Here is a 24,564-nt window from a genome sequence, read left to right on the forward strand (position 1 = left end):
GCCACAAAACAAAATCAGCAACCAGAAGAAAAATAGAAATTTACAACACCATGATGTCAAATAATATGCTATTGAGTGATTAATGTGTCACTAAAGAAAAGGGCCTTTGCTTCACTACACAAAATGGCACCCAATATTGCACTGGTGGTTGTCTGGGCTGTGAAATCCAACCAGTTCCTGCACTGCCTCCTTAGAATCTGTTGCTCTGTCTCTGCTCCTTATCAAATCAAACAGATCAGAAGGATGTGTAGTGTTTGCCTGGGCTCACCTCCTGAGCTCCCAGTGAAGCTTCCAAGAAGCTCCAACATCTGATAAAGCTCAGATCACCACTTACTGTCTGTCACTGTTGTATCTAGTCACTGCAAATCACTCCATTGTCTCTGCTGCTTCCCTTTGTCCATGGGTCCCCACGCCCCGCTCTACTATTGCCCTGTCTTCTCCTATTTCCTCAAATATGCCTTTCCTGCTTCACTCCTGTTCATGATTTTCCATTAATTTAAATGTGTCCTTACCCTATTTCACCATCTTGATTCCTCCTTTGTCTTTCCATTGTATAAGTATAATTGTAATAGCTTTTAAGCTTCTAAAGTTGAGGACAATATTATTCCAGATATCTGAATTTCTGTGATTATTATAAAGCATTAATAACCATAAGAGGATAGATAACAGAAAATTAACTATCACTGTTGCAGATGACATGATTCTAAATGCAGCAAAATGGAAGACTCCATTAAGATACCACAAGAACACGCAAGAGAGTTTTTTTAAATTGGAAGATATAGGTCCAAGTGTGGCAGCCTAATGGCTAAAGTCTTCACCTTGAGTGCAACAGGATCCCGTAAGGTTGCTGGTTCTGGTCTCAGTGGCTCTGCTTCCCATCTGCCTCCTTGTTTGTGGCCTGAGAGAGCAGTTGAGGATGACCCAAAGCCTTGGAACCCTGCACCCATGTGCGAGACCCATGTGGGAGACCCGGTAGAAGCTCCTAGCTCCTGGCTAATGATCAGCATAACTGTGGCCATTGTGGCTGCTTGGGGAATGAACCATTGGATGGAAGATCTTCCTCTCAGTGTCTCTTCATCTATGTATATCTGCCTTCCAATAAAAATAAGTAAATCTTTTTTTTTTTAATTGCAAGGTATAAAATCAATACACACACAAAAAAACAATGTTCATTCCACACACAATTATATGAACAAGAAAGAACTTGTAAGATCAGTACTATTCACAATAGGCACAAATATTTAAATATCATGGAATATATCTAATTACGGATGTGAAAGATCTCCACAATGAAAATTGCAAAAAAATAAATACGCAAAAATGGAAGAATTTTCCATGTTTATGAATTGGAAGGATTAATATTATAAAAAATCTAAATAATACCAAGAGAAATTTTTGAATTCAATATTATCTCAATCAAAATACCAACAACATTCTTCCCAGAAGTAGAAAAATTGATGCTAAAATTTGTATGAAGACACAAGAAACCTTGGATAGCCAAAGAAAATCAAAAAACAGAAACAAAGCTGGAGGCATCACAATGTAAGATTTCAGGACATTCTGCAGGGCAATAATAATCAACACAGCATGGTATTCATGCAAATATAGACATGCAGACTAACATAAAAAGATAGAAACACCAGAAATGAGTCCATGCATTTACCACCAACTAATCCTTGACAATGAACTAAATAGTCTCTGGAAAGAGCACAATATCTTCAACAAATGCTTTAGGTAAAACTGAATTTCCAGATACAGAAGTATAAAATCGAATTCTTTCTGCCTTATACAGAAATAAACCTAACATGGATCAAAGATCAAAATGTAAGACCTGATAATTTCAGATTATGAGAAGGAAACGTTGAGGAAGCGCTGAAAGATACCGGCATATTCAGAGATTTCTTGGAAAAAGAAAAACCTCCATAATCACAGGCAATTAAAGCAAAAAAAAAAAAAAAAACCAGATAAATACAATTATGTCAAGCTAAAAAGCTAGTGTACCACAAAGGAAGTCATCAAGAAACTAAATAGGCATCAGATAATGGGAGATAATATTTGCAAACTATGCAACTGATAAAGGATTACTATTCAGAATCCAAAAGTAACTCCAAAATTAAAACAATAATAATAATAAAACAAAAGCTAAGAATTCAATGAAGAAATGGGCAAAGAACATAAACAGGCATTTTTTAAAGGGTAATGATCAAATGGCCAATATACAAGAAAAAAAAATGTTCAGGATCACTATCCATTAGAAAATGTAAATAAAAGTCTAGTGAGGCTTTACCTCATTCCAGTTAGAATGGCAACAGAAAACAGTGAGCACTGCTGAGGATGTGGAGAAAAATGTAGCCCTATCCACCACCAGCAGTGACATAGTATATGCATCTGGGAGGACAGTATGGAGATCCTAACCCTATGGACCAACTACCCCACTGTTGGGAGTTTACTCAGGAAAAATGAAATCAGTATACAAGAGAGTTGTATGAACTCCCATGTGTTTTGCAGCTCATTTCACAGTATCTAATTTATGGAATCAACCCAGATTCCAATAAACTGGAAACTAGGTTAGAAATGTATATAAACACTGTGGAATACAACTCAGCCATAAAAAGCAACAAAATGCTGTCTGTTGCAACAGAATGAATTCAACTGGAAAACATAATCTTTAGTGAAATTAACCAATCCCCAGAAGACATCACATGTTCTCACTGATATTTGGTAACTGATGCACAGATTACAAAAAAAAAAAAATCTACGTGAGAGAAATAGACGTTTTGACATTTCATCATTAGTTTCAGCCTTTTAAAATCCATACTCTTGAGCAAGAGTTTTTCCTTTTTAAATTTTTTTTTGCATTCGCTATTATTGAGTTTTTTGCCTAATGGATTGTTAAGCCTGCAAATGTGAAGAGAACTGAAAAATTTAAAGTTAAAAGAAAGGAGAATTGGTAGGAAATGAGAGCAGCAGAAAGAGTAAGCAGAAAGTATTCTAACCCTTAGTGTGAAATAACTGAAATCAGTGCACTTTATAGAAATGAAATAGTTTAAAAAGAAAAGATTTTCACCAAGTCGTCTTCCAGTAGAAAGCTTTCTTCTCACGGGTACCTGCTTCTGTCCAAATTATACTGTGTTCTTCCCACAAAGGGATCTCGTTATTTCTCGTGATAATGAAATGTCCCTTAAGCTATACCCATCCATGTCTTTCACTTCACTAAGGAATAGTGTAAGCTGCAGATGGCTGCGACATCAGGGAGGAGAGAACCAGAATCAAGCTGTCAGAGATGGAGGACAACAGAGGCAACATAACATACCCAGCCAAAATGTAGGTAATTTCCACAGCTGGGATTTAAATCTGTAATAATCTGATCCAAAATCAGGGATTTTCTTGAAAAATGAGATAGCTCAATACTTGTTCTTCTGTTACCAAAAAATCTCCTCATTGTTGCCATCTCACCCAAGAAATAATGGGAAATGAACAAGGACCTTTGTCAACTGAAGACCCCACGTGTGTTTAGTAAATGTGCAGTTCCTGTTAGAATTGTTACAATCTTGTGGGAGTGGAATTCAATGGGCTTTATTTGGTGAAACTTGACAGACATCAGCACAGCAGCAACTTTCTTATTCTGCAAGCTTGGATGTGGATTTGTAAAGTAGAGAACTGCAGCTTTCTTCAGAGACAGGTGTTTGGGGTCACAGTTTCTCAGATACATTGGCTGGCATCATGGCAGCGAGAGGAAAACATGGAAAGTAATAGGTCTCCAGGTGACGGTCTCCCACTGTGACTCCAGATTATTCACAGCCAACTATGTATGCCAGGCAGGAGCACATTGATAACACTTTGTGAGTCATGCAGGCAGGTAAGCACCATTGCCAAACCTTGCAGTGTCAAGAGCCAGATATCTAAAAAGATCAGTATAGGGTCTTCCTGGCCTGTCCCACCAACCATGTCTTCACAGTGTGCCTTGGTTGCTTACACAACAGTATGTTCCTGTGCATAGGTATAAACCCATAGTTAACACGTACACCTAGACACACTATCTCATCCCCCAAACCTCTATTTGTGTATTTATGTAACTTATTTTTCAAGAGGGACTGCAAAGTCTAACACATGCCTCAATTGCACTTTCAGGAACCCTGTAGGACAAGCAGTAGAAGTGACCACCCAGTTTTCGGGGCAGGAAAATACTTGCCTTGCTAGGCCTAGTTGATGGTATGAGGCAAATCTGTGTGAGTCTAGATATCCATACTTTACATCCTGTGCGCTTGAATTTTAGCCAGTGTCTCCACAGTTTCGAAATAGTGTGTCTGAGTAGTTTGTTGTAGTGATTAAGTGCCCTCCACCTGCCCCCCACTCTAAGCTAGAATTTCTCAAGCATTCATGGAGGATTACAGTAGGAAGCTAGAGCCCCAGGTGATGCTGACCTGCCACTGTAAATGAGACAGCTGGGGAGACAGTAAAATACCAAAATGCGTCCACTACAGGAAAACCAAAAACAACAAACAAAACAATGACCCACCATTTCTTTTCTGAAAAACAGATGAGGTCAAATGGGAAGACATAAACTCAGTGTCTAGGAAGATGCCTTGTTGTTCCACTGTTCAGCATGTTCAGATTAAGTAGTCTGTCAAAGCTGCTTCCACAATAACACCTTATTTGGTGCTTCCAAAAGCAAAATTATCTCCTCTTTGGTTGCAAAAAAGAAGGAAATTAAAACAAGACCCTTGGTTCCCATTAGCAGAAGGGGAATCAATAAGAGGTAAACAAAGTGAAAACAAGACAGTTGTTCAAGAAAGGAACAAAACACACAGTTGACTGCACAAACAGTGCAAAATCTGAATGTTGTTTGGTTCTTCTTTTGAGGAACTTGGTAATTGTAGGTAAACCTTTCGCCAGACTACCCATCTTATGTGTATATGAATGCTGCTATTCTCGGAAGTAGAGTGACACTTCCTTATATAGAATGGGCAATCTGTATTATGTCATGACAATTGTAATGAGAATATAGGTATACTGGAGACTGAGTAACAGTCCATCTGAAGCCCATGTTAGAGTCAACCTGTTGGTGGTAATGTCTCACGCAATCTTCTGAGAATCTTGCCTTTGCTGTTTGGGTTCTGGGGTGACTTGAAGCTGGACTTGTGACATACCATCTCATTCCCCATTGAGAAATTTACTTCTTTCCCCTTATTCATGAAAGAATCTTGATACAGATCTTATCTTGCCCCATGGCTTTCTGTTGATATTGGGCATGGAACCTGTCTGTCTAGAAAGGAATAAAATCCTCTCTTGGCCCAATCTAAGAGACCCAGTGGCAAGGAAAGTTTTTCCTCAGCAGGCATTAGCTGAAATCCTTGCATGGCCACACACATGCAGACTACACACCTTATCATAAGCATGTCAATCAGATTCAACAGGGAAAACAAACAAAGTTCTAATATTGTCAGTGGTAGAGCGGCTGCCCAGGTCCAAAAAGGGGAATCAAGTAAGAAGGAAGCACTTCCTTCACAGCAGTCCCAACTGAGTGGTGTCAGGCTTTGCTGTTTGTACTAACACAACCAATGCACATTCATATATATTGCTTATGTCTGTGTACCAGAACTGATAGGTCACAGCACTTGTATGCCTTCGGTTGCCTTGGAAAAAATCTAACATCAGATGATAATGAATAGTTATTTTCACAACTGAATTATGTTGATCTTTGAAGTCCTATAGAATGTGTTTTTCCTTATAGAAGACCCATCCATATGATTTAGAAATAAAATACATGGAAATGTATTTAAATGTGATCAAACATTGGAATAGTATTTGGCTAAATCTATGCATATGTACCAAATTATGAACCAGGCTAAACAAAAATTTACAGAAATAACAAAGCCCAATTAATTATCACATTATGTAGAACCATTTGACTACAGTGAATAAAACCAAGGTTGAAAAAACAACTTGCTGGCCCAGCGGCATGGCCTAATGGCTAAAGTCCTCGTCTTGAACATCCAGGGATCCCATATGCGCGCCAGTTCTAATACCGGCAGCTCCACTTCCCATCCAGCTCCCTGCCTGGGAAAACAGTCGAAGACAGCCCAAAGCCTTGAGACACTGCACCCCATAGGATACCCGGAAGAAGTTCCTGGATCCTGGATTCGGATCGGTATAGTATCGGCCTTTGCGCTCACTTGGGGAGTGAATCATCGGAGGGAAGATCTTCCTCTCTGTCTCTCCTCTCTGTATATCTAACTTTCTAATAAATAAATAAATATTAAAAAAAAAACCTTACTCGTTATCTTAGGCTTCTATTTTTTAAGATTTATTTTATTTTAATTAGTAAGGTATACAGAGAGGAAGAAAGACAAAGAGGAAGATCCTCTATCCACAGATTCACTTCCAAAATGGCCACAACTGTCACAGCTGCTCCAATCTGAAGCCAGGAACCTGAAGTCTCTTCTGGGTCTCTCCCACGCTCAGGCTCCCAAGGCTTTGGGCCATCTTCTACTGCTTTCCCAGGCCACAAGCACGGAGCTTGTTGGAAAGTAGGATGGGAAGCAGAGCTGCCAGGATTAGAACCTATGGCCTTATGGGATCCTGTTGAGAGAAAGGAGAGGACTTTAGTCACTAGGCCACTGTGCAGGGCCCTAAATTAGGCTTCTAACAGGCATTTTTAGTGTCAAGTCAAAGCAAAAGAATCAGGTAAGAAGAGAAAGAATCTGTAAGTTGACTAGAACGTTTTAGAAAAGAGTCATCAACCAAACAAAGCAGTAAATGGAGGGATTATAACGTTTGGCAATACAGGGTGGAGCTGAACTTCACCTAGAAACAGGAATCAGACATCTTTTGCTGCTTTCCCAGGCACATTAGCAGGGAAGTAGATCAGAAGCAGACATCCACTATAAGATGCTTGTAGGAGGACATTGTGACCCTGGAAGGTCAGCGAGCACAGGTTTGCAGTTCATTGGACAGTATTGGCATGAGAACAACCAAATGGCTACCTTTGTATAAACAGCATGTAAATGAGAACACCTGGTGGAATATACAAAACAAAAGGAATTCCAATCAAGAGTAGGGAAACAATTGATGGGTTTTGTTCATGAGCTCAATACTTTTTTCCTTATCCCATATGGACTCTCAGTGTATAAACTCTGATGCCCCTAACAAACTTTGGCTTTTGACCATCAGTCAGGGTCCACGTGATATTATCGGTTCTGTGCACCAAGTCCATCACTGCGGGACAGCGACAATGCTGGTAACACAATTGGCTAAAGGCAGTTGGGCCTGTAGCCTGGCAAAATAAACATCTTGTAAAACATCAAAAAATTAAGAGAATTTATCAGCATGTAGCCAGCCTAACAAAAGTTAAGAGTGTACTTCACAAAGAGTAGAAAGACAATCAGCAGAATGACATAATGTGATAGCAGAAAACTTAGTAGAAACAGAAAACAAGTATACAAAGCAAAATCCAGGGATTTTTATTTTAAAAATGGCAGGACCAACCCATTCCAGTTAACAACTTTGGGCATAATTAGGTTAAGTTCCCCAATGAAAAGCCACAGCCTACTTTTCATGGGAGAAAAAAAAATCTCCATGCTGCTTACAAGACACATATTTCACCAATAAACGCATAATATACATACAGCCTGAAAGGAAGGGAAAATACCCAAGTAAGTGGAAATTAGAAATGATCCTGAGTAGCTACATTCATGTCAAACCAAACAGACTTTCAGACATCTGCTCTAAGTGATAAAGAAGATCATGATGTAACCAATAACAGATCAGTTCAATAAGAACACTTGACTACATGACAGGTATATGCATATGACGCTAGAATACACAGCATTAGAAGATAAATGTTGATGCGTCCAAAGGGAGAAGTAACGGGAGAACTTCAAAGCCCCATTTCAACAGTGATAGGTCAATCACCAAAACAACAAAACTTAATGAAGGAATAAAAGACTGAATGTACACTCTAGACCAAAGAACAGACACAGTATACACGCTCTTTGTGAGCGCATGAAATATTCTCCAGAATAGACCATCTACTAAACGGTAAAATCATTCTCAACAAATTCAAAAAGCTGAAAAATTGTCACATATCATTTTTTAAGATTTTGTTTTATTGCAAAGTCAGATATATAGAGATAAGGAGAGACAGAGAGGGAGATGTGTCCGATGAGTCCCTCCCCTAGTGAATGCAAAGGCAGAACAGCAACAATAGAAGCCAGGAGCATGTAGCTTCCTCCAGGTCTCCCAAGCGGGTGAAGGGTCCCAGGTACTGGGCCCTCTTCAACTGCTTTCCCAGGCTACAAGCAGGGAGCTGGATGGGAAGCAGGGCTGCCTGGATTACAACTGGTGCCCAGATGGGATCCTGGCACGCTCAAGGCAAGGACTTTAGCCTCTAGGCACCATGCAGGGCCCTCCCATATCTTTTTAATCACAATGAAATGAAACTGGAAATTAACAGCAGAAGAAACTCTACCAAACAGAGTCTACATATGGAGAGCCAGCAGGACGCTCCTGCAAGAACAATGGGTCATAGCAGAAATCGGCAGGAAGATTTAAGAATTCCTTGATAAGGTCCAGCGCGATGGTGCACCAGTTAATGTCCTCGCCTTGCACGCCCGGGATCCCATATGGGTGCTGGTTTCTAATCACAGCAGGCCCGCTTCCCATGCAGCTCCCTGCCTGTGGCCCAGGAAAGCAGTCAAGGACGGCCCAAAGCCTTGGGACCTTGCACCAGCGCAGGAGACCCAGAAGAGGCTCCTGGCTTCGGATCTGCATAGTATCGGCCTTTGCGCACTCTTGGGGAGTGAATCATCGGAGGGAAGATCTTCCTCTCTGTCTCTCCTCTCTGTATATCCACCTTTCCAATAAAAATAAAAAATAAACCTTTAAAAAACAAAAGAATTCCTTGAAATGAATGAAAATGAAAGCAATATATCCAAACATAGGATACAATGTTAGCAATGCTAACAAGAAAGCGTATAGCAATAAGTGCCAACAGTAGAAATTGAAAAAGTATCAGATAAAAAAACGGGAACAAGAAAAGCCCGGAGCTCTATGCTCCCTCGCTGCTTGGAGAGCGAGTGTCATGGCAGCCTGCATGGAGTTGGCAGCAGTGTGCCGCGGAAGTGGGCAAAGTCATTAAAGCCAGGGAAGGACTTGTGCCTGCTTGGGCGGTGGAACGTCCTGGGAAGGAGTGAAAGCAGCTGGCTGTGACGCCATCCCGAGGGCCTGGGCGTGTCTCGGGCAGGAGGTGGGCCCCTCATTGTGCTGTCACCTCCGGAGCTCCGAGTTCTGGGTTAGTCCCGCCAAGGTCGCGGTTGGAGAAGGTTCGGAGGGATGGTCGGGACGCACAGGATGGCGATTTGATGCTGAAAAACGGCTTCTCCAAAACCCGTAGCCATGTCTTCCTGGCTAGGGAGCATCGGCTCTGGTCTAGGCCATTCTTTGGGGCAAGTGGGAGGCAGTTTGGTCTCTCTCACCGGCCATATTTCTAATTTCACCAAGGACAGGTTCCTGAAAGGAGCAGAGGAAGTAGTAGAATTACCAACTTCTGGAAGAGGTGAAATTGAACTCCTTCATTTGTTCTACAAATCAGAAAATGAAAGGCTCCAAAACCTATGTACTGATCTTGAAGAGAAACATGAATTATTACAGCAGCAAATGAAACAACAGTCAACAAGTTACACAGACCAGCTTCAGCACAAAGACAGGGAGATTAGCTACCTTAAAGAAAGACAGGCGGAGCTGCAGCACCAGCTACTGAAGCTGCAGTCAGGCCTCTCAGCACCCCGCTGCATTGCTGTCACCTATACCACATCGTCCACACTCAGCTACGGGGGCAGTCAGCCCACACCAGCATTCAATGAGGAGGACATGGAGACTATTGACTTAAATTGCTCAGACGAAGAAATTAACTGGCAGCCCAGGGAAGTGTCAGGGCCTGATTCTGAGCTTAGCCACTGGATAAACATAGCCGAGAGACCTCAGGCCGAAGGACCACATCATTCTGATCAAAATGAAGTCGGTAACCTTCAGAAGATAATCAAAGATCTTAAACAAAATCAAAAACAGCAACTTGATAACTGCCAATATGAAATAGCAGCGTTGCAAGATGCATATCAGCTGAAACTGACGGAGGTAACTCGTCAACACCGAGAACGGATTGAGGAGCTTGAACAATTACTGGAGCAAGGTGGTTCAGGAGCCTACCAGGAGCCTAAACTCTCTGAGATGCAAAAGGCCATCGAAATGTTACAGAGAGAAAAAACTGAATGCTCCCAAAAAATCAACGAACTGGAAGATAAACTCAAAGACACCACTCAAAGATTAACTTGTGCCGAACATGAAAAAGAGATTTTGCAGAGAGAACACAAACAGCTGAATGTGGGAAATGGACAAATGGTGCCTGAATATGAGACGTTACGAGTGGAATGTGAGAGGCTGGCATATTGTGCTGATCAACCTGTGGAGCCTGCTGCGGGCGAAGAAACCATGCAGAGTGCTGTGGAGGAGGAAGTGCTCAGGCTCCAGCAGGCACTGGCTGACAGTGAAAGTAAAAACAAAACACTGAGTCAGCAGGTAATGTTAATGAAAAATGAGCTATCAAACCAAGGCGATGTTATCCATAAACTAAAAGAAGATCTAGAGCATGCAATAAAGCAAGTTCATCAGCTGGAGAAAGACAAAGCAAACATTTCTGAAGAATTGGAGGAGGCGAGAAACAATGTAATTCAGAAAGAATGTGAGCTGCATGCTTTGGGTTTAGCGAAGCAGGAGCATGAAGATAAATTACAAGATTTAGTTGATCAGCTAAATGAAGCAAAAGAAGAGAGGGAAGGCATCCAGAAAAACAATGTTCACCTGAAAAGATGCATTCAGCAAAATGAGGAGGAGCACAACAGAATTAGACAAGAATTAATTATTAATCAAAACCTTAGTAATAATTGCAACAATTTACTGAAAGAAAAGGAAATCCAAGTAAGAAACTTAGAGCAGCAGCTTTTAGAAGTCCAAAAGCGTGATGAAAATTTACAGAAATGTGCCTTTGATCTCAGGATAGAAAATGAGAAGTTGATTTTGGCATGTGAACAGGTGGAACAGAAATTAGAAGAGTCTGTTGCTCTAAACCGTCAGGTTTCTTTAGAAAAAGACACGATTCTGGAGACCCTGAGAAGGGAAAAGCACCAGCTAGAAGCTGACTTAGGTGGCGCTGAGAAGAGGCTGTTGGAGGAGGCCAACAAGCACAAGCAGAGCCTGGAGGAGCTGTCCAGCACACACCAGTTGGATTGTGCTGCCCTTAAGCAGGAACAGGATCGTTTACTGGAGCTGCATCAGCAGAAGGACCTGGAAATAGCGGTTCTGAGAAAGAGCATTGAGCAAATAGACATATGTCATAAACATACCGAGGAGCTTTTGTCCTCTAGTTTAGAAAAGCAGGACCAGTTGACACAAGTGCTAAATGAGAAGGAAACTTGCATTGAAAATCTTCAAGAAAAAAGTTCAGAGCTGCAGGCGGAATTGGACAGATGTATTGAGACTTCTAAAAAGAATGAAATCTTACAACAGACGGTAGAGGAAAAGGATAGAAGCCTGGGCTGCATGAAACAAGAGAAGAATCATCTCCAGGAGGAGCTGGAGCGGCTCAGGGAGCAGCAGAGTCAGGCTCTGCACGGGGCCAAGCCCGGATTCCCCGTCTGTGTGGCCGAACTAGAGTCAGAGGTGACCCAGCTGACCATTGTCAAGAAACATCTGGAAGAAGAAATTAAAGAACACCTAAAGATCATTGAAGATCAGAAAAGGAGTAAGAGGCAGCTGCTGAAGGCGATGGAGGAGAATAAGCACCACTATCAGCAAGTGAATGAAGTGCAAAGGCGGCTGATCTTAGAGAAAGAGGAGGAGATTAAGAACCTGCAGAACACAATTGAAAGGATCAAAACCCAGCTGCCCGAGGAAGGACGGCATACCCCCATCGTTCGCCTTGAAAACAAAAGTGAAAACCATGAACTAGCTAAAGCAGAAATAGAAGAGTTAGTAAAAGGAATACAAGAGCGAGATTTGGAGATTAAGCTTCTAAATGAAAAGAATCTATCTTTAACTAAACAAATTGACCAACTATCTACACATGAAGTAGGGAAGCTAACTGAAATGATTCAGCAGAAGGATTTGGAAATCCAAGCTCTGCATGTTAAAATGTCTTCACCGTCCTACTCCCAGGACATCCTTGAACTTCAGCAGCAGCTGCAAGACTATGCTAGGGAGAAAGAGCAGATATTAGCTGTTTTCAGTGCCAAAACAAGGGAAAACAGCCATCTCAAATCAGAGTACCACAAAATGATAGACATAGTGTTTGCCAAAGAGGCAGCCCTAGTTAAACTCCAAGACGAAAATAAACAAATGTCCTCCAGGTTTGAGAACACAACCCAAGAAATACTTAGAGAAAAGGTTCAGAATCTATCACGGATCATAAGAGAAAAGGACATTGAGGTAGACGCATTACGGCAAAAATGCGAGACCTTATTGGCTATCCTGCAAACCTCTGGCACCGGGAATGAGGCCGGGGGTCTTAACAGTGATGCAGTTGAGAAGCTGTTGCAGGAACATGACAGGTTAAAACTAGAGGCAGAAGACCTAAGAAGATCCCTGGAAGAAAGAGACGTCAGCATCAGAGCTCTGCAGCAGGATAACCAACAGCTGTCTGACTCCATCGCTGCTGCTGCAGAGCTAAAAAAGAAAGAGCACCAGCAGCACAATTCGGAGCTCAGGCAGCTGAAGCAAACATGTGATGTGCTGCAAATCTTCCTCAAGGAGAAAGAGCTCCTGCTCAAGAACCAAAACGAGCAGCTGCTTTCCTCAAAGGAAACTTTGACCAACAAAGTGAATGAAAATGAAATTTTAAGACAATCAGAAACAGACTTGAAGGAAAGAATACTCATTTTGGAGATGGAAATTTCAAAGTTAAAGGATGAAAACAACAGAAGAGTAGAAGAGATGAGGGAGAAGGAAAATGCATATCAAGCATTACAAGAGAGGAACACACACGAAGTTTGGGCTGCTGCACATAGAGAGGCCAAACTTAGAGAAAATGTCATGGTTTTAGAACAAAAACTAGTTTCTTCCTTGGATGCGATGGAAACTGCCAGCCATCAAGCCAGCGCGCAAATAGAATCCTTGCAGGCGAAGTTGAACATAGTCTCCAAGCAGAGGGACGAGGCTGCCCAACAGCTCTCTCAGGCTCAGGACCAGGAGAAGCAGTACACTGTGTCCCTGGGCAACCTGCAGATGGTGCGTGAGCACGTCCAGCATAAGGAAAAAGTTATGGATGCTGCTGAAGTGGAAAAACAAGAGCAGCTTGTACACAAATGGAAAGAAAAGGCTCAAGACCTGCCAGTGAAAGTTATTGACTTACAAGAACATTTGGACAAAGCAAACGCCGTACTGGATTCCACATCAAGACTAATGGAACAGTTGGAACACAAAGAAAGAAAAATCCAGGAGCTTAAAAATCAAAATGAGCTTCAACAAGAAATGTTGGAGGATGTACAAAAGAAATGGATACATTTGGTACATGGCATGGAGGGCAAAATAGACATAGTATTAGTGAGAAACCTTTTTATTAGGCAATTCCACACTCCGAAAAGTCAGCGGCCTGAAGTGCTGCGTTTGATGGGCAGTATTCTGGGCCTGAAGAGAGAAGAGATGGATCAGTTGTTTAAAGAAGACCAAGGTTATGTTACAAGATGGGTGAGCGGGTGGCTTGCAGGAGGAGCCCAAAGTGACCCCAACAAACCTCTCAGACCCAACGAGCAGTCTGTGCCCAACAACTCATTTGCGGAACTTTTTGTAAATTTTTTGCAAAATGAGACACACCCATCCATTCCACCACCAAATCTTTGCACAAGTGAGATGAAACCTCTACATTCTACGGGAACAAGAGCAAGCACAGGTGTGCCAGAAACTTTTCAAGATTCAACCAGTTCCAGTTCTGGTAGAAAAACGGGTGTGGATTCATTTTCGGCCACCCGCTCTGAGGCTGTGCCCCTTATTAGCCCAGCTGGACTTGGCCAGGGCCGACCTGGGAGCCTTCTGCTGGAGCCCATTAAGAACTTCGTACCCACATTTACATCACTGCCAGTGCCGCCTAACAACAGCACTGCAGTTGGGATACAAGATCTTTCAAAGAAGTAGAGATCTCTGCCAACAGGGAAACGAAAACCTTCATAGAACTTTTGTTTTCCTTTGTTCTTTTTTGGTTTTGTTTTTCTTTTTTGTTCGTTCTTTTTTCCTTATCTTGTTCTTTGTTTTGGGGGGGTTATTTTTCCTTTTTGGTTTTGGTTTTTTGTTCTTTTCGTGTTTTTTTCCTTTTGTTTTAGTTTTTTTGTTTTTGTTTTCATCTTTTCCCTTTTTGTTCTTGTTTTAGGTTGTTTTCCTTATTTTTTTGTTTACATTTTTGTTTGTTTTTTAGTTTTTTGTTCTTTTCGGTTGTTGTATTTTCCTTTTTTGTTTTAGGTTTTGCTTTTTTGTTTTTCTTTCTTTTTGTTAATTTTATTTCTTATTCTGTTTTGGTTTAGGTTTGCTACTTTTGTTTTCTTTTTAGTTCTTTTTTGTTTTTAAATTTTTTTCTTATTTTTTCTAGTTTTTTTGTTTGTTTTTTACTTTTTTCCTTTTTGGTCTTTAGATTTTTTCTGTTTTGTTTTTGGTTTTTCTTTTTTGTTTTTTAATATGTTTTTATGTTCTTTTGCTTTTTAGATGTTTCTTATTTTTTTGTTTTAGATTTATCTGTTTTTTTAGTTTTTTGTTTTTCTTTTTTGTTTTTTACTTTTTTTCTTAAATTTTCTCCCGTTTCATTTGTTTTTTGTTTCGCAGTTTTTTGTTTTTTTTTTTGCTTGTCCTTTTTTCTTTTTTGTTCTTTATTGTTTTGGGGAATTTGTATTTTTCATTTTGTTTTTGTGATTTTTTGGTTCCTTTTTTTTGCTTTGTTTTGTTTTTTCTTTTCTGTTTGTTCCTTTTTTGCTTTTTTCTTTGTTTACATCATAGCACTGTCAAGAAGGTTTGTTAACCCTATGCGAGGTCCCATGTCACCAAGTACACTACAAGACGTTCATGTATTCACCATTTACAACGTAGCACTGTTAAGGTTTGTTAACACTATGCCAGGTCCCCTGACACCAAAGTGCCCTGCAAGATGTTCATGTATTCACCATTTACAACGTAGCACTGTTAAGAAGGTTTGTTAATGCTGTGCGAGGTCCATGTCACGAAGTGCCCTACAAGACATTCATGTATTGTCCATTGTCAATCTCCATGTATAATAAAAACGTCCTAAATGCTTTCCACAGTTGCCGTCATTCCTGATTTGATCTAATTTAAGCTAGAAATATTTACGTTTTATGTTAATTTACAAACATTGTATAAGGTCAAAAAGCTGGTAGCTGTGTATCTGTGTATCAGCTTTTTATTTCCTGTCTCTCAAGCTTGTTGAAACATGAGAAATGTGATGACCTGTTGCAGGTCAGAGAGACATTAATAGCAGCGATGGCACCCATGCACAGTGTGGGCACAGAGTGGAGGCACTGTGTGTGACAGGCTTATAGCTCGGGTGTCCCGGGAGGCTCTGGTGCCCGAGAAGGAGTGTACACTTGGTTCTGAGCATTCAGAAAGACCAACACCAGCTCCAGCAGCGAATGTGCCCATTGCAGCCTCCCTGTGCTGGCTCTTGGTGATCAGCACAAGTCCTCAGCTTGGTCCCTGCTGAGCCCCTGACAGCCACTAAGTCTTCTCAGCAGGTTTCACCCAGCAAGTTGCCCTGGTGTGGCTGTACCACTTCATGTGAATGACTCTGGTGTCTGTCCAAAGCCACATGTCTCCTGACACAGCCAGGCAGAGCTTTCAGCCCAGCATTGGGCTGTGCAGCCACACCCGTGCACCTGCAGTGAGCAGTGGCACTGGAAGCCCATGGAGCTGCTCTCTGCCTCTGCCTCAGATGCTGCTACCAAGGGAGGGAGAGGACCCAGGGGAGTTCCTCCTCAACAGGGGCTTCCTGAGGATGACCCATCACCGCGCCAGGTGTTCAGAACTTAAAGAGTAAGAATATACTTCTTAAATTTTGCATGAGCCAGATATAAAAAAAATCCTGACTTAAAGCTTAGCTGTATCAAGATGCTCCTATTTGTGTTGGTTGTTGAGGCTGTGCATTGAAAAAGACACTTCTTGCATATCTTGTGAATTTCAGTATGCCTTTCAAACAGCAACATTTTGTGAGCAAGGAAAGGTGAAAACAAGACTAAATGTGCAAACAGCCCAGCTGCGACCGACTCAGTGTGGCTGGCTGTACACTTTGCCGTGGCTAACGGGATATTTCTCATGTATTGACATTGGCTAAAACCTCTGTCAGCCATCCCTGCATCCCTTGTGGGGAAGCTGGCATGCAGATCCTGGGACAGAACTGTTGAGCTGCCCCTTGGCTCACATGGGGTGATATGCTTTGAAACCCACCAGGTGGAAGGCACCGTGGATCACCGCGGCAGGTGACACACCGAGCCTCCTGGATGTTCCAGCCCCACAGCACGGTGCACTGCGGGGAATGGCACTGCCTGGTCACGTTCCAGCCCCACAGCACGTTGCACCGCGAGAGAACGTGGGGCCGCAGACCACCAGCCTCGGGCAGGAGCCACATTTAGACTGAATCATGTGGCTGTCACAGTATGGAAGTTGAAGATTCAGAAGTGAAACCTTTGTAGGGTAGGGATCGAGTGTCACTCTCTGAGTTCTATATGCTCCTTACAAGGTGCCCCGCTGACTCTCCTGAATTATTTGCTGCTCACCACTGAATTTTTATTTCAGTGTGGAGCAACAGAAATACTAGGTTATAAGTTAAAAAAAAATGGTCATGCTGAGAACATACAGAAAATTTTTAGTTTGTAAAGGAAGCACATGTTGGCTATGTCATCATATTTGAAATGCATATCACCATATTTGAAATGCCTTTAATGACATTCTGAATATTCTTTCCCTGATCAGTACAGCCTGTCTCCCCCCACTCCCACCTCATCCCCAATCCAGCACCAACCCCAGAGCTTCACATCAGTTTGGAAGCTGTTGCCGATGGATTGCATAGTCACATATCACAAAGCATGCTGTTACAAAGCCTCAGTTGAAAGCAGTAGCTCCTAAACAATGTCTGGAAGCATAGTACCCACATGTTTTCCTCTGTCACTGAAGCTGGAGCTGAATGACCCGCATACCAGACAGAACTCATGGTTTTCTGGAGCTGAGTCGTGTCAGAGATGAGCCATCTGCTCAAGGAATCTTTCCTGGCTGGGTGGCAAGGAAGCCTAGCAGTCCACTCCTAGCCCTCAGCCCTGTGGTGCTGCGGCCATAGTCATTCTGCAGGGTTGTATGTGTGTGTGTGTGTGTGTGTGTGTGTGTGTGTGTGTGTTGGGGAAGGGGGAGGTAACTGGCCTTCAAGTCCTGTGAAGGAGAACATCCAGTGTTATGAGCTTTTACGTTCTAGATTATTCACATAGTGGCTTTAGGTTTCAAATTCATTATTCTTTTTATTGTGACCTGAGTCTCCTTTCTAGCTTTACCTTTTACTATTTCCTCATTTTATTTTTTTTCTGCCTGAAAGTAATTCTGACAGATGGAAACAGTGTAAAATTCACTTTCTGTGTGTTCCTGCGACACTGTTAAGATATTAAATTTACAAAGAAGTTTGCGTCAGCCTCAAGCTTAGTTCAGAGTTCTAAGAACAATGCTTTAATTTTTGTTTTTGTTTATTTGGAAATCAGAGTGATGAAAAGAGATGAAGACACAGAAGGACCCTCCATCCACTGATTTACTCCCCAAATAATTGCAATGACAAAGTCTGGAACAAGCTAAAGCCAGGAATATGGAACACCGTCAAGATAGATAGAGGAATCCAAGGGCTTGGGTCATCTTTGGCTACTTTCCCAGGCGTGTTAGCAGGGAAGTAGATCAGAAGCAGCGATCCAGTATAAGATGCTGGTAACACAATTGGCTGAGCCATTGTTCAAAACATAAGCTCTTGTCAGATTCAGACTGATTAAACTCCCTTGGAGAAATGATCAATAATCTTGTCTGTGGCCTTTAAAAGGGGGAAATTTTGCACTAGAATTCTTGCAAAGAAGAAATGGCAAATTTAACATTCTAAATTCCCACTGTAAGGCTCTGAAATAAATGAACTCCTGACATGTTTCTAAAAGAATTAAATATTTTATACCTATAGATCAAAAACTACTGACCTAAGTGGTAAACTATAATTACATGGGTTGCACAAGAGGATGAGCAAATGAGTCTGGAAAAGATGTATTGTACTTTACAAACAAAGGCAGAGTTTCTGTGGTGCTCAGCGTGGACTATCTAGATTGATTTGTTTCAAGCTGAGCATTTTGATGATAACGTCTTTCTGATGCTCCTTAGCCAGGAGGGAAGAAGCTAGCTTTCCTTGGCTATGTAAATGTCATCAAATACTTTTTTTTGGGGGGGAGGGAATGAAGAGTTTTATTTCTTTGTGTTATTTTATAATCATCCTTTATGAGTTCTGAGAGTTTAGCCAGGTCTTGTAAATAATCTTTGGCAGACACTAAGCCATAAATGTGGGAATTAAAATTTTAACAATTTTAGACCAAGGTGATATGTCTTGGAATGGGTTGTTGCCGTCCATGAACTAACCTGAGATTCTGGATGTAACATGTTGGCTTGTGTGCATCGTTGACTGTAGAAGTTCTTTTCATTGGCTTGCTCTGTATGGTCTATGTTTAACCAAATTGAGATTCTAAAAAGTCTTTGATAGAATGTAGAAGAATTCCAAAGGACATAAGAATTTTGGAATGGATCTATTATGCATGAAATATTTGTCTTTCTCATCCCACTATCTTCTTTGAGAGAACCCAGAGGGTATTACTTTCATGAGGTTACTGCTAAATATATTAGTATTGTGTGTGTAACATAGAGGGTGAGGCAACACTTACCATACCAACATCCCACATGGCACAGGTTCGTACCCTGGCTGCTCTGCTTCCTACTCAGCTCCCTGCTATTACCCTGGGAAACACAGCCAAAGATAGACAGGTCTTGACATCCAGGTAGGGGACTTGGATGCAGCTCCTGGCTTCATCCCAGACCAATTCTGGTTGGTGCAACCATCTGTGGTTGAACCAGCATGAGAAAGATATTCTTTGTCTCTCTCACTCTCTCTCTCCCCAACCCTTGCCTCTCTGCAATTCTGAATAAATATTGTGATAGCTCCTTTACCTGTAGGCCAGGTGTGATGAAAACAAACTACAGTTCAGATGTGTTGCTTCTTTACATTTATTTTCTTAGTGTAAGCTTATTAATTTCAAGTTTAAAAGTTAACATCTTCGGGCCCGGCGCAGTGGCGCAAGTGGTTAAGGTCCTTACCTTGCACGCCCGGGATCCCATATGGGAGCCGGTTCTAATCCTGGCAGCCCCGCTTCCCATCCAGCTCCCTGCCTGTGGCCTGGGAAAGCAGTCGAGGACGGCCCAAGGCTTTGGGACCCTGCACCCACGTGGGAGACCCGGAAGAGGCTCCTGGCTTCGGATCGGCATAGTATCGGCCCGTTGTGGCTCACTTGGGAGTGAATCATTGGACGGAAGATCTTCCTCTCTGTCTCTCCTCTCTGTATATCCACCTTTCCAATAAAAACATAATAAAAATAAATCTTTAAAAAAAAAAGTTAACATCTTCCAGTATTTTCCACCGTCACTTCAAATGTAGCCAGTATATCCGCACACATATATACTATTTTTTCCTTGAAAACAGAGATATTACTATCACAGAGGGTTGTTTATATTCAGTGTGACTAATGGAATCCCTGAGTGCAGAAGTGAAGCAGCAAAGCACAATTGCCGAGATAGAGTGAGAACAAAGTTTGGATAGAGCAAGTATGGTCAAAGAGAGATCAGAAAACATTGACCGTCAAAAATGTCTAGTGCTGACTAAGCACTGTTTCCAGAAATGAAGGTAGAAGGCTGACCAAATATCCTTCTCTCTGTACATCCAAAGATAAACCTCTGATTTTAACTGGGAAAATTTAATTTCAGTTTTGACTGTGAAGAATCAGTGATGATGGGCCCAGCGCGGTTGCGCAAGTGGTTAAGGTCCTCGCCTTGCACGCCCGGGATCCCATATGGGCGCTGGTTCTATCCCTGCAGCCCCGCTTCCCTTCCAGCTCCCTGCCTGTGGCCCAGGAAAGCAGTCGAGGACGGCCCAAAGCTTTGGGACCCTGCACCCGTGTGGGAGACCCAGAAGAGGCTCCTGGCTTCGGATCGGCATAGCATTGGCCGTTGCACTCACTTGGGGAGTGAATCATCGGACGGAAGATCTTCCTCTCTGTCTCTCCTCTCTGTATATCTGCCTTTCCAATAAAAAAAAAATTAAAAAAAAAGAATTTAAAAAAAAAAAAAGAATCAGTGATGAGATTTATTCCGGAATTAAACCTAAGCCTGTTCATTAAAAGGGAACCTTTGTTCTTTTTAGTAACATTTTAGTAATAATATATCTACTGTACATCTTCCTGCGAGACTTAGCAAAGGGTGAATCCTGCTGTCAATATATACAATAGCCATTGTGTACTGGGTGCAGTAGCCTCGTGGGCATGTTCTGTGATTTCTCAAGTTCCTAAATGTAAAAATGAAATAAAAACAGCTCATAAACCGAGGCAAGCCTTACATTGCCTTCCCAATCAGTGGAGGGAAAAGAACAGTCTACAAGAAACCCTTGGAATTTCACTCCCATGCCAAAAATGAAATTAAAATGAATTCTGTCATCCAAAAATAAAATGTAGCAATTACTGTTAATATGAGAGTCTAGAAAAAAACATGAATTATATTTTTTAACAAATCTCCATTTAATTCTGTGTATGTGCGTGTTCCTGTACCGAATTCATGCAGGTCTCAGAAAATGACTACAAATTAGAAATTCATCAGTTGGTAACATCACTTCAGTATCAGCTACTGTTGAAAATGTAATTTCTCGACTAACATCTACACTGCCTTTGGTATTTGACCTATGAAAAAGTCGCCTTTGTGTTTTAAACAGGTTCTCTCAAGTTCCCACACCATTTGCCAGAGCCAAACTGGAAAAAAAAAGTCATTGTGTCTTTTAATATTATCATTATAAAAGTTTAAGTAGCCGTTTTGGATTTTGGAAGTAGCATAGCACATTTTTATGAGCTATCATGACACACTTGTTGAGGGATTTGTATTGGAAGTTTTGAGTGAATTCTTGGCAGCAGGTGAAGGCTACACTGCAAGTGCATTCTGCACTTGAGTCTGCAACTGAACATTGCACGGAGCCTTGTCCACCCTAGTCAAATAAGGCCTGGCATATGGGAACAAACCTTAGTCTCCTTCTGAAAACAACTATTCGCCTCTGGAGAAGCAGATACTACTTGATGGTAATCATAGAACATCATCAACATGAAAGCATTCAACCTTCCATCTCACTCCCCCTTTGCTGATAGAGAAAGAATGACATTATAACTTAATCCCCAGCCTCTATGAAGGCCCATCAACCTCAGTCAGAACAGGTGCATATCAGAGTAAAACCTGATCTCATTAAAATGCTTTTCTTTTGTCTTCTTAGCACTTAGCATGCATAATGACACTAAGAACGAGTATCGTGAAGGGTCACAGATAACAGAAGACATGTGCTGAGGGGAAGGGAGATGAGTCTCTGATGCCAGTAAGTGTACCCTGGAGCACTCTATATTGGTGCTCCCAGGAACAGGCTTGAGCCCAAGTTCATTCACCAAGGCTGCAGGAACAGATTTTATCTCACTTAGAAGCACATGGATTAAGGCTAGGACAGAATTGGATTCTTACGTAAAACTCACAGATCTGTTTAAGTGAATAGAATTCCGAAGAAAATGACAGAGGGGAAGGTGAGAAATATGACCCAGGTTGACAAGAATAAGTAGCAACCTATCTAACAGTCTGAGTCTCTCAGATGATGTGATTCTCTCATCAAGTACTGTACCTGCTGAGAGAGGAAATACTGGATGAGAATGGGATAGCGGTTTAAAAGACATGCTGACTTCTCTGGCACTCTGAAGAATTCAGAGGGCTAAACTCAATGTGTAGAACACACAGATGGAATGCTGGCACAACAATGAAGGACACATAGCCACAGAAGGTTATATAAAGCTACGATGTGTTAAGAGTACATATCTGTGTAACCATAGCCCTTGTGTATCATGATACGCAAGATAATGCCACTACACCCAAATGATCCATATCACTGGGGTCTGTGAACATGTCACATGTCATGGACAAGGGGAATTAAAGTTGCAGATAGAGCTACAGTTGCTAATCAGCTGAGATTTCACAACTTTTTTTTTTTTTTTGGAAATTCAGATATAGGGAGAGGAGAAGGGACAGAAGGTCTTCTGTCCGTTGATTCACTCCCCAAGAGGCTAAAATGCCTGGAGCTAGGCCAATCCAAACCCAGGAGCCGAGATCCTCTTCTGGGTCTTCCACATACGTGGGGGATCCCAAGGCTTTGGGCCATCCTCTACTGCTTTCCCAGACCACATGCAGGAAGCTGGATGGGAAGCTGGCCTGCAAGGATTAGAACCAGCATCCATATGGGATCCTGGTGTGTTCAAGGTGAGAACTTTAGCCACTAGGCTAACACACATGGCCCTAATCAACTGATTTTTAAAACATGGATATATATATATTTTTTCATATGTGAATTTACTGTGATCACCAGGATCCAAGTTTTAAAAAGATCACTTGCAAGGTAGAGTTACAGAGAGTGAAGGAGAGAGATGTCTGAGAAATCTCCCATCTGTTGATTCTCCCCCTAAACGACTACAACTGTCAAGGTTGGGCCAGGCTGACACCAGGTTCCTTAAACTCCATCTGTGTTGCCATCTGTGAGTTATCTTTCACTTTTTTCCCAGTAACATGAACAAGAGGAGCTGGACTGGAAGTGGAGAAGCCAAGACTCACCGCATCACAGTCTAGAATGCCAGCACTGTGGGCAATGGCTTAACTGACCATACCACAACACTGCCCTCAAAATCAGGGTCCTTTAAAGGGGAAGTCAGGGAAGAGGAGATCAGAACGAGGTAAGACTTTGAAAATGCTGCTTACAGGCTTCAAAGAGGAAGAAGACCACAAGCTTAGCAAAATGGGCAGCAGGCGGCCCCGGAAACTAGAAAAGACCAGGGAAGGATGCAGACTTTCTGATCCCTCAAGTTTATACCCTGTGGCACATTTTGTACTTATGAACTACAGAACTATATGGTAATACAGTGTTGATATTTTATCACTAAATTCTTAATTATTTATTACAGTATAAATGGGAGATGACAACATCCTTAGCCCAGATACCTTTGTTCAGTCTTTCTATAGCTAAACCAACTGGGGTCATGCACATTAGCCGGAGAGATCTGTGGCCATCCAACCTTTTCTAGCAAATGGTGAAGTGGATTTAGGAAATAACCCCACCTTATCTCCATCCCACTGTGCAAGCTGACAGGAAAAGCAGATCCCAGCTGGGATTCCAACCAATGAGCTTCAAGGTCATTCCTCTGTCCTGATGGCAGCTCTAGCTCCTTCTTAGGAGAGAAAGAAGAAGCCTTGCCGAGGAGGTCAGAATGAAGATGTTTTAGCACAAATATATCTAGAAATATTCTAACAGTGAAAACAAAATTCAGTCAGTCCACACTAAACAGTGTGGCTCTTGGAGTGGGAAAACACAAACAGAGCCAAAGCACTTGCTATAAATATCGCTTATGACAGGAAAATACTCACGACTGTGATAATTATGGCAGGGAAGATGTTGAAAACCAGGAAGGCAAGATGCTGTGTGTTGCTTGGAGAATCAAGTGACAGCCTTCACAGTGGCAAGGAACGGAGGATGAGAACCGGTGGTTAGGAATAAAGTTAGATCTGCAGGAAATGACCACTGGTGACATAGGAGAGGTGGTTCCCTTCACGTCATTCTGTGCTTAGTGTAGAACAGCAAAGGCATCATTTTCTACTGTTTCCTTCATGCATTAAGATGCCCAGGACATTTGACCTATCGGGGAAGACTTTCTGGAAACAAAGAGTCTGCGAATTGGCCAGACCTGAAGCAATCTCCCTGCTGTGTTCTTAAAGACTGTGAAACAACAGCCCAGTGTTGTCCACATTTCTGAGTTAAAAAGTTATAGACTCATTAACACTAAACTGGCCACGTGTTGCCCTTTAGGGTGGTGTGTTAGGAGCCCAGGCTATCATATTAGGGCTGAAGAGGATCCAGAGCTCATAAAAGGGAGATTTCTGTAAGATCCAAGGTAATTCTCTGCAGAGCAAGGTAAAATGTGTTGGCATGAATGCGTAACGAGGCAGTTGTCCACAGGCTGTGAGAAGGGCCCGATGAAGGAATATCTCATCTACGTGCTTCTGTGATTAAAGCTTGTCATTCACACCAATTCCTCTTCACAAATTTGTTTCCAGTGTCTTATATTTTAAAAGCAAATCGGATCTCAAAAATCCCTTTTACACTGATCGTCTTCGCAGCTGTCTTGAATTGTT

At 41.9% G+C, this 24,564-nt stretch overlaps 1 protein-coding gene across 1 annotated transcript; it reads left to right on the plus strand.

Annotated features, from left to right (window-relative positions):
- The first annotated feature begins 9,396 nt into the window (after nucleotides 1-9,396).
- On the plus strand, nucleotides 9,397-14,181 carry LOC121165402 (thyroid receptor-interacting protein 11-like). Its single transcript, XM_040994127.1, has one exon. The coding sequence runs from the start codon at nucleotides 9,397-9,399 to the stop codon at nucleotides 14,179-14,181; it is 4,785 nt and encodes a 1,594-aa protein (XP_040850061.1).
- Nucleotides 14,182-24,564: the final 10,383 nt, after the last annotated feature.

The sequence above is a fragment of the Ochotona curzoniae genome, unplaced genomic scaffold (assembly GCF_017591425.1).
Source record: "Ochotona curzoniae isolate NIBS_2020 unplaced genomic scaffold, NIBS_Ocur_1.0 contig_883, whole genome shotgun sequence".
NCBI classification, from domain to species: domain Eukaryota; kingdom Metazoa; phylum Chordata; class Mammalia; order Lagomorpha; family Ochotonidae; genus Ochotona; species Ochotona curzoniae.